This window comes from Lynx rufus, unplaced genomic scaffold, assembly GCF_022079265.1.
Source record: "Lynx rufus isolate CCGP_SWC_20201006 ecotype Redwood Valley unplaced genomic scaffold, mLynRuf1.p SCAF_12, whole genome shotgun sequence".
Classification (NCBI taxonomy): domain Eukaryota; kingdom Metazoa; phylum Chordata; class Mammalia; order Carnivora; family Felidae; genus Lynx; species Lynx rufus.
In genome coordinates, this window is record NW_025814826.1 from 3,601,195 (window position 1) to 3,612,294 (window position 11,100).

At 43.6% G+C, this 11,100-nt stretch overlaps 1 protein-coding gene across 2 annotated transcripts; it reads right to left on the reverse strand.

The window, feature by feature from the left end:
- Positions 1-613: 613 nt before the first annotated feature.
- CLXN (calaxin) lies at positions 614-10,798 on the reverse strand. Of its 2 annotated transcripts, XM_047073712.1 has the most exons (6): positions 10,741-10,798; positions 5,564-5,722; positions 4,736-4,840; positions 3,915-4,066; positions 3,525-3,629; positions 614-673 (listed from the first exon to the last, which is right to left on the reverse strand). In XM_047073712.1, exons 1-6 carry the CDS (start codon positions 10,796-10,798, stop codon positions 614-616), a joined length of 639 nt encoding a protein of 212 aa, XP_046929668.1. The 2 variants fall into 2 exon arrangements, with proteins under 2 accessions (XP_046929668.1, XP_046929669.1); XM_047073713.1 differs by lacking the exon at positions 5,564-5,722.
- Between the last annotated feature and the right edge of the window lie 302 nt (positions 10,799-11,100).

Below are 11,100 nucleotides of genomic sequence, written 5' to 3' on the forward strand. Positions count from 1 at the left end.
TACCCGTTCTATGCAGGCGACTGTCCTCACCGCTGTGCCAGACACAAGTACGGGTCGCGGGGATCCCTGCCTTCCAGATGCTCACTGTCTCCAAGGCCGTTCTGGCAAAGCCTCCAGCAATAACAGGCATCATGCTGAAGTAGGTCCCGTGCCGCTTTCAGCTCTCGGAATGTCCCTCCAGGCCTAGCGGAAAGGTGTCGAAACGCCAACTGCCATCACCCTTTCCTTCTTTTGATGTGGTCTTGATTTGCCGCTCCAAAGGAAATTCAGTAGTCTCACTGATTTTTCAGTGTATACCCAGCCATCTTTCTGACGTGACGAGTATTTGCCTCTGCATTATTGTATAATCGATTTGTTTCACGATAGTTCAACGGATAGTCTACGTGATAAGATATCTGGCAATGTTAAATTGCCAAACGCACACTCAGAATGGGGCTTCTTGTCTCCCATTTGTTCATTTGCATCTTCCACCAAGGTTGGATGACACCTGTTGGTGAGTCCCCTCCCCCGCCCCAAACGCACGACTCAACATCATCTTTCTAAGCAGGAGAAATAAACAATACGTATGCGCCTCCTTTTTTACTCACTTGAGACAACACAGACATTTAGGTATTTATATATCATTGAATTCATTCGGATCTTTAAAAACTTGGGCTTCAAATTCCATCTCGCTCTGTAAAAAAAAAGTGCTCAAATTAGCACAGACTTCCAAAAAGGTAAAGAAAGCAAAACGTTCTGTATGTCTCCTTCATGTTTGAAGAGCTACAAGATAACTGAAGAAGAATGGGGACCAGGAACTTGTGACACTCATGCACTTTCCACTCACGGGCAGGGACAGTGACACTCGGTCTGGGGCCACAAAGATGAGCAGAGGGGCATGACGCAGCTCTCGAGGAGCCTCCAGCCTGGTGGCCAGGTGGCCACAAACGGAGCTTAATTCATGGTGGGGACGGTGTCAGAGGGTGACTACATGGGGACTCCGGAGTCCAGGAGGCCTCGTGATGTCACAGCCAGGCTGCGGCCGGAGCCGAGCAGCTGCACCGAGAGCTGGGGTGGGGAAGGGATGTGGGCCAGCAGGACAAGAAACCAAGAGCCCTGCGCTTGGGACCTACTAACAAGTAGGGTGTTGTGACCTCAGCAAGAGCAGTTTTAGGAACGGGCTGAAGAAACCGCGGTAGTGTGGGTCACAAATATAGACCGTTCTCTCACGACGTTTGACTGTAAGGAAGAAAGCCATTGGACAGGAAATAGAAGTACATGTGGGATTAAAGTCAGGTTCTTTCTTTCCTCCCTTCCTTCCTCTGCCTTTTCCTTTTTCCCTCCCTGTTTCCTTCCCTTCCCCTCCCCTGGCCCTTCCCCTTCCCTTCCCCCTTCCCTTCCCTTGTGTCTCTCTCTCTCTCTCTCTCACCATTTTTCAGATTAGGCTAAATTTAAATTCTGAAGGGCAAAATTTTGTAGTGAGGTAAGAGGTTGAAGATGTAGGGTAAAGAGAAAGGCCAGTGATAAAGTACTTCCTGAGGAGATGGAAAGAGGCAGATCTAGAACTCACTATTGGGCACTCCTGAGATCCATCCATCCATCCATCCATCCTCTCAGCATTTACTAAGCACCTACTGTATACCATGTGCTACACATGGTATATGGGGAAATATGGTGGAAAAAAAAAGACTAAGTTCCTGCCCTCAGGGAACTTCTATCCATGTTTCGAGACAGACAAGAAGTAAATGAGTAGATAAATACATTCTATATGGTGATAAGAACTACAAAGCAAAAAGGGGCAGTGGTAGGGGGCGGAGGGGATGGAGTAGTTAAGAGGGTGGATGGCATCTGCTCAGAGACTGAGTGAAGTAAGCATCTGAGACATGCTGAGGTCTGGGCACAGGACACTCAGAAAGAAGCTACAGCGAGTGCAGAGGCACCTTCTGTAGGGAGAACAGCTGGTGGCTGCTCCAGGGGCAGCAATCTTCCATTGGGAAGGTAGTAGGACACCATGGTTTGGAGAGAGACTTGGGGCCACCGAACAGGCATCAGAACACACTGGGGATTTCAAGCAAGAGAGAGGCACGCCAGCATTTGTGTTTTCAAATACACTGGATGTTACAGAGCATAGTTTGTGGGGGGCAACGTCAGAAGCGAGAAAGCCAATGATACAGGCTGAGTGTCAGGGTGGCAGCTTGATTTAGGTTGGCAATCACACACATGTGGAGAGGTTATACTCAAGGCCATATTTTGTTCATTTTTAAGAGAGAGAGAGAAAGAGAGAGGCAGAGAGCAAGGGGGACAGAGGATCCGAAGTGGGCTCCGCACTGACAGCAGTGAGCCTGATGCGGGGCTCAAACTCAAAAACCGCAAGATCGTGACCTGAGCTGACGCCATGAACTGACCATGAAGGTGCCCCAAGGACATATTTTGAAGTAGGAGCTGCTATAAGAGGGAAATTAAGGGTGACTTAGGTTTTTGACTGAAACTGAGTGTAGAGCCATGTCATTTACTGAGGTAGGGAAGATGGGAGAGAAGTGATTTTTAGAGAAAACCAAGAGTTCATTGAGATTATCTACTGGACATGTTGAATAGGCAGCTGGATAAAACAACCAGAGATTGGGGAAGCGGGTATATGGTAGTATTTATGTATCACGTCACTCCACCTGCTTAAAATCTTCCAATGAATCCTCATGAGCTTCAAGACAAAATCCAAGCTCTAAGCGCCATAGGACTTGGCTCTCCTATGCATGTCTAGCGTCAACATGAGTCTCATACCACACTGAATGCTCTTCTAACACAGTCCTTCTTTCTGTCCCGTCTTCCCCTCCCATGCATATGTCTTGCTTAGACTGCTCTTCTTCATTTGGACCTTGCTAACTATTGTGGCCTCAAAACCCAGCTGAGCCTTCCTTGTGCCACCAGCCATTCACCAGTGATTCCATCCAGCTGGATTAGATGCCCCCGACCACCGCGGCACTCTCCGGCACATATCTCTATGGACTGGAGCACCAGGGCGCCCAGGGTACTCCGTAACTGGTGACTGACCTGGGGCAACTCGCCAAAACTCTCTGATGCTCATTTTCTTCATCTGTAAAATGAGGATAATAATACTACCTCCTTCATAGCATTGTTGGGGGGATTAAATGAGGTAATAAACATCGCCTGACATAGATGAAACACTTAACAAGTCAGCATTATTATAGTAATACTTATCACACTGTTGTGTAATTAGTTTCATGCTGGCTTTTCCCAGGAATATATTAGCCCTTGAGTGCAGACATGGAACCTTTCATCTGTGTTTCTGGAGTACATTATGCTTCAATAATTGTTTCTTACCTGAATGAATGAGTTAATGAATGGGAAAAATGGCATTAGGCTAAAACGGTACTATGAGATGAACCAGCAGGTGGGCTTTCCCTACTTAGAAGCTATTCCTCGTGGGTGAATATAATTCATCTGATCCTTCACTCACCAAACCTACAAGTCCTGGGTTATTGACTCTCCGTTATGTATTGGTCACTGTTCAGTGAAAGCGATATTACCTTTGGATCAGGTAGACATGGTCCGAAAGCTTCTAGTAGAAGGGTCTCTTCCCTCACGGCCTGTTCATAATCTGAGAAAGACAGCTTCCCATCATGATCATGGTCCTGGGGGGTGACCAGCCACACATCAGTCGACATGAAAAATGCTTATTGCAAACACAGACTGTCTTTTGTTGGTCAAGTATTGATAGGAGAAAGGTGATGGGAAAATGAGAGACTAAATAATGAAATTGAAAAGAACTTTCAATATTACAGTAAAAAAGAGCAACAATGTAAGTGTTTCATTTTACCCAGCAGGAAACTGACAGTTACTATAATTTGAGTTCTAGTGCCTTACCCCATATCTGGCCTGTAAATTTCAATATAAAATCCTAAATTTCCCACATTTACCATTTTTTTAAGAGTTATTTCAACCAAATCTTTAATTCCTTCATCAGGGTCTTCTTCAGACGGCTGTTTGAGAAGGCTGTTCTTTAACATATGGAACATCTCCTCCTTTGAAATGAATCCATCACCATTCAAATCAAACACCTCAAAGCAATCTTTTAAAAAAAACAACCAGTTATGAATCTGATACTCTCACTAAGGGAAAATGTGCTCTTATACAGTTTTCAAGGCCAACATCTGTATTGTGGATGTTCATGTCAACCCCGCAGGCTGTAGGGCAATCTACTTTCCATAGTAAATGCTTCATGGGCGCTTGCTGCATATAGTGAAGGACCCTTAGAAAATGAGTCCTTACACTCATTCGGCTGTGAACAAGCCAAGGAACAATGACCTGAGCTCTTGGAAAAACTGACTGAAATATGATCCTTAAGCAGAGTTCATCAGCATGAATTAAGAATGAACTAAGAATCAGAAGACCTGAACCAACGTTCACTACTTCTATGGTTAACAGCTCAGGTAAATATGTAAAATACTTAACACCTTGGTACATAACTGCATACGCACACAGTCAGCATGGATAGTATATGCTTATGCAGGTTTGCTCGGCATGAACGACTCCCCAGGACCTCTTGGTTTTCCTTTGTATTAATTTTTTTCAACCTTTATCATTGACTTAAACTCGCTCTGTAAAAGAGGCTACGGGGGATTCAAACTAACCGACCAAAAGACAGACCTTTCAACTGGCAGGTTTGGAAGACGGGAGGTAAGTTCTTTAGATGTGTTAATCCTAATGTCCAAAGCAATAGAATAACCTGAAATCTTACATTTCATTTTTTCTTCCAGAGTTCCTCGAAGAAATACTGATAATCCAGAAATCCACTCTGATACGTTTACACAGCCGTCGTTGTCCTTATCAAAACCTCGGAATACTGAGAGAGGAGACAAGTACAACATTACAGCCGTGCTGCATTTTCTTTTCTCAGAAGTACGTTTACACTGGTGCCACTCACTTCTAAAATTTAGACAGAATTTCAGGATTGGATGGTCCAACGTTCTCACCTGACAAAGGGGAGAACTAAGACATAACATTGGGAACTCTTTTATTTAAACTTTGACACTTTCCCTTCGTATTTTGTGGGAACAAAGTAAATTCTGAGCATCTAAATATATTAATCAATAATTATTAACATATGAATATGCTAGTATATTAAACATGCTGATATATTAGCACAAAATACATTATTTTATATTTTTCTTACTTAAGAAAAGTAATGCTATTACATGATACAGAAGACTATAACTTAATTTTTGTTGAAATACTTTTGATGATGCAAAGTTTGTATGTCCTTTTAAAACTATTATTTTCATCATTATGCTTACTAAGTAGAAATAGAACTATTTGAGGCTTTCAGATATAAAGTAAGGAAAACCTAATTATTCAAGCTAGACTTCTTTTAAATACACAGAATCCAGAGGGTAGAATCTCCTTCCCTATGATCCTCCCCTATGCATATACAAATTAATTTTTTATATTCAAGTGAAATTGGGAATTCAGAACATTAAGCTTCCTACCAAGGAATATGTCCAAACTCCAAACTTTTTTTTTCCAGTTATGGCTAGATGTAGCCCATTTGAATATTGTGTCTTCTTACCTCTGTCCATAATCATGTCATCTGTCATTCCAAATGTCATGTGTAAGATGTTTCGAAATGCATTACGATCTAGTCCAGTGACCACACCTTGCCGCTCTGTTACATCTCCCACCAGGTTATAAAAAAGATTTATAAGACATTGCACTTCAAATTTATTAACTGTGAAAAAGTAAAATTAAAATGTAACAAAAATGCATTTTAATCTTTAATTTCTAACTTAAACTTTACATTAATGAGTTTATAAACAACATCAAGACCATCAAATACTCAGTTTTCAACAGACGACTATTCTGTTTTAAGATTCATGACACTTAAATTAATAGTGGGTGGCCACTACAGAGGATTCCCCATTAAAATAAGAGAAACAGCCTTCCCACCGAATAGGACTTGAATATTAAACAGATGTACACTCAGTCACGTTTAGGAAGAAAAGAATATTAGCCAAGTTACCTGAAGAACGATTGTGGGGTTGGATCCTGAACTATAAAGGCAGTAGAGGTGCAATTGAAAGTAAGCAAGGTAATGTTTAAGAATGGTCACTTTCCCCAGCATTTTGATTATACGCATTTATGGAATCACTTAACTTTTCCCTGGGAATAGATACCAGACTCCTGAACACCAGGCAATAATTTTCACTTCCCATCAGCTTTGGTGAAATCATTAAGCCAGATTTTGGACATCAGAATCACCTATTTTCCAATTCAGAAGCACTTAACCATCTTCTAGCACCCATCATGGTCCTTGTTGTATGTGAAAATCAACACACAAGGATTCAGTAGTATCGTGGCAGAAGGGGAATTTTTACTTAAAATAGATACACAGACATGTACACTGGCCCAGGCACATAATTGCATGAAGGGTGTTTATAAACCCTGAGCTAATTATTTGTGTTCCAATTCTCATTTGACGTACGTAGGTGGAAGTGATTACCTGGCATTAAGAACATAAAAGGGAGTTTAAATATGAAGTATAGGTGGGGGAGGAGAAAGATTTTATGTCAGAACAAAACAAAATTATGACTTGTTTTAAAAATCAAGGATGAAACCTGTGTGAATATAAAGGAAGACAGTAGGTAGGATTGGAGAAATCACGCCTCATCCTACAAGTCAAGACAGGATTGAATGTGATTATCTGGTTTTGGGTACCACAAGTTAGGAGGAACATTGAATATTAGGGGAAATTAAAGATTTGGTAAAAAAAAAAAGTGATTAAATAGGGGGTGCCTGGGTGGCTTAGTCTGCTAAGTGTCCAGCTTCAGCTCAGGTCATGATCCCGTTCTCCGTGAGTTCGAGCCCCTCATCGGGCTCTGTGCTGACAGCTCAGCGCCTGGAGCCTGCTTCAGATTCTGTGTCTCCCTCTCTTTACCTCTCCCCTGCTCACGTTCTGTTCTCCTCTGTCCCTCAAAAATGAACAAATGTTAAAATAAATTTCTCTTAAAATGGGTTAAATAGTAGAAAACAATATAATGGTTATAATTTTAAAAAGAGCTATCATGGGGCATCTGGGTGACTTAGTCAGTTAAGCGTTTGACTCGTGATTTAGGCTCAGGTCATGATCTCATGGTTTGTGAGTTTGAGCCCTGTGTGCGCCTCTATGCTGAGAGCGCGAGCCTGCTTGGGATTCTCACTCTCTCTTTCCCTCTTCCTGCCCCTCCCCCACTCTCTGTCTCTCTCTCTCTCTCTCTCTCTCTCTCTCAAAATACATAAATAAATTTAAGAGAAAGAGAGCAGTTAGTTGCTATAGAAAATAGCATACCAGTTCTTCAAAAAAACATTAAACATAGATATTAAACTAGGTCACCCAGTGACTCCACTGCTGGGTATATGCTTAAAAGAACTGAAAGCAAGCACTCAGGTGCTTGTACATCAATGTTCATAACAATGTAATTCACAAGAGCCAAAAGGTGAAGGCAAACCAAGTGACCATCGAGCGATAAATGGATAAATAAAATGGAGCGTATGCATATAATGGAATATTATTCAGTCTTGAAAAGTAAATTTTGACACAGGCTACAACGTGGATGAAACTTGATGACATTCCGCTGAGTGAGAGAAGTCCGATACAAAAGGACAAATATTGTATTATTTCACTCATATGATGCACCTAGAGTGGTGCAATTCAGATATGGAGAGTAGCATGGCGGCTGCCAGGGGCTGGTGGAAGGGGAAATGAGGAGAGACAGTTTAGTGGGTACAGTTTCAGCTGAGAAAGATGAAAAAGTTCTGGAGATGGATGGTGGTAATGGCTGCACAATGATGTGAATGCATTTCATGCCACAGAATCGTACACTTAAAATGGTAAATTTGATGTTACATAGATTCAAACACACACACACACACACACACACACACACACACACACACACACACCTCTAAAAATAAAGGAACTGTTAGTGGCTGAAGAAGAAAAGCCTGCATAGGGGTGCCTGGGTGACTCAGTCGGTTGGTTAAGTGTCCCACTTCGGTTCAGGTCACAATCTCAGGGTTGGTGGGTTTGAGCCCCGCATCAGGCTCTGTGCTGACAGCTCAGAGTCTGGAACTTGCTTTGATTCTGTGTCTCCCTCTCTCTCTGCCCCTTCCCCACTCAAGCTCTGTCTCTCTGTCAAAAACAAATAAACGTGAAAAAAAAAGGAAAAGCCTGCACGAAGAATGATATTCATGTATATGAAATGTTAGTAGGGTGGATGTTCATTAGCCATTTTTCCATTTGTGCCTGAAATAAAAATTAAAGACTATTAGCTTAATTTATTACCCAAAAGATCCAAGATTGGCCATAAGAAAGCCTTTCTTGCTGCAGTGTTTCTTAAATTCTAGAATGAAATACTAAATGAAACCAAGGGAAATTCAAGAATTGATTTTCATCTCTTTGGATTGGCCTACATGTGCTCAGCACATCATATTTGTAGAATGGGAGGTTAGCTGGGCAATCACTTAAGACATTTTTTTCTCTGATTCTGCAGAATTTTTCCATTTCACCCTGGTAGGATTATCATCTGGCAAGTAAAAGAAAATCTGACTTTAGGGGAAAGGTTCTCTGCTTCAAACAATGTTTTAATGATAATGTCCATGACTTGTAACTATCTGTATAGAATTGAACTAGTCATCATCTAGGTTTTTCAGGCCCACTTTAAAAATTTTACGTAAGGACAAAAGGAAAAAGAGTTGGCTGTTTTACCTGCCAGGTTTTCACTTGCCTTTTAATACATCCACCTTTTGACTGTTCACAGTACACTGTAAACTTACTGAACAGGGACGAAATCAAATTCAGCATTGTGGATAGCAGTCACTGCATTGTTTATTCACAATGTTCACTGGATGTTTTAAGATCTGTTTTTTTTTTTCCCTTCAAATGGAATTATTTTGAGAAAAACAACAACAGGACAAAACTCTCACCAGATTATAATAACGATAATAATCCCTTACGTTATAGGATGGCTTTTTTACTAAGAAGCTTCAGATGTTTATACACACCCTAACTTTTAGCTACAGTGACGCTCCACTAAAGGGAGCTGTATTTAGATACTAAGTACAACTAGAAGACACCAGATCCTAAATCTCTAGGACTACATTACACCTTTTTGTTCCTCCTTTGCACAATGGGGGTGGTCCTGGGATTACGGCTTCTCCTATTTTCTCAAGTGGCCATTAGTTTTGCAATCAGCAAAACAATTTGTAAGCTTGTGCATCAGACGTATCTTTCTCATTGCAAACCATCTCCTAGCTTCCGTGCCTCCTCGCCCAAGTACAGTTCTGGATACAATTCTAAAGTTGCCTGTGAAACTCTAGGACCGTGTTTTGGAATGTGTGATTGGAGCAGACCTCTTCAACAAGTGCTCATTTTGTCGCCTGCGGTCTCCTTTACCTGGCAACCCCAGCAGCAACTGCAAAGTCTAAGTTTGGAGCTGGGAGCAGGTTCTTGACTGTGTGTTTAGCTTTGTAGAGCTCTTTGGTTTCCAGACACACTTCCTTGCTCTGAGGTACAGGTTTTTGTGACACTCAACTCATCTTTCCTATGGATGTTCAGCTATCGATAACCGTTTTTCCCTGATGGATTTCCTGGTAAGTTTCCAGAACTTGGATCCCGCCAGTTTACTCGCTCTAAAAAGAGCTAGGTGGGAATGCAAACTGGTGCAGCCTCTCTGGAAAACAGTGTGGATCTTCCTCAAAAAGTTAAAAACAGATCTACCCTATGACCCGGCAATAGCACTGCTAGGAATTTATCCAAGGGATACAGGAGTGCTGATGCATAGGGGCACTTGTACCCCAATATTTATAGCAGCCCTTTCAACAATAGCCAATTATGGAAAGAGCCTAAATGTCTATCAACTGATGAATGGATAAAGAAGTTGTGGCTTATATACACAATGGAATACTAGTTGGCAACAAGGAAGAATGAACTCCGGCCATTTGCAACAACATGGATGGAACTGGGGGGTATTATGCTAAGTGAAATAAGTCAGGCAGAGAAAGACAGATACCATATGGTTTCACTCACGTGGATCCGGAGAAACTTAAAAGAAGACCATGGGGGAGGGGAAGGGGAAAAAAAGAGTTAGAGAGGGAGGGAGCCAAACCATAAGAGACTCTTAAAAACTGAGAATAAACTGAGAGTTGAAGGGGGGTGGAGGGAGGGGAAAGTGGGGGGTGGGCACTGAGGAGGGCACCTGTTGGGATGAGCACTGGGTGTTGTCTGGAAACCAACTGGACAATAAATTTCATATTATAAAAGATAAATAAAAAATACAAAGAGCTAGAAAGCAGGTGCATGCTGGCTGCTCTAGTTTTCTTGAACCTGGTGGGTTTCAGTACCTATTTTATGCATGTGTCTGAGGCGAAAAGCACACGTGTCCTGCCAGCATATACGTAACAGTTCTACAATGGACAGGCAAGTTCAGAAGAGAGTTTGGGAAGCAAGTGAGTGCCTGCACGGGGGTGTAGTGCCAGACGCCCGGATACCTGCGTACTGGTCCTTAAGGTCACGGGCAAGCGTGGGTAGGCGGCTCGAGGTAGCCCCGGGGATTCCCTCCCAGACTTCTCCTGAGGGCACGGAAAGTGGGGCTCCACGGGCATTCAGACTGGAGCCCGAAACCGGGCCGAGCCGCGGACACTAGTGCCGGGCTGGACCTGCGCCCTGGCCAGGAGCTCTGCTCGCCCAGCACTCGCTCCATTCTTACTTACAGTGCTTGCAATTTTTAGTTAAGGTGTCCGTCAGCTTCTGCAGCTTCTTGCGGTTCATGCCGGGCGCTCGGGAATCGGGCCGCGGCGGCTGTCGGGGGGCGCGAGGGGCGCGAGGTCCCCGGGCCCCGGGGCAGCTGGGCCGGCTCGCCCCCGCCGGGCGCGCGCGCGCGCGCGCGGCCCTAACACACGCCGTGGCCATGGCAACGCCCGGGCCGGCTGCCGATTGGCTCCCGGCGCGCGCGGGGTGCGTGCGCGGCCCCAACGCGCACCGTGGCCATGGCAACGGCCGGACGCCGCCTGTTGGCCCCGGGGCTGGGCGCGCTGGCCCCCTCCGGGGCCCCGGCCGGGGGCAGTTGGAGG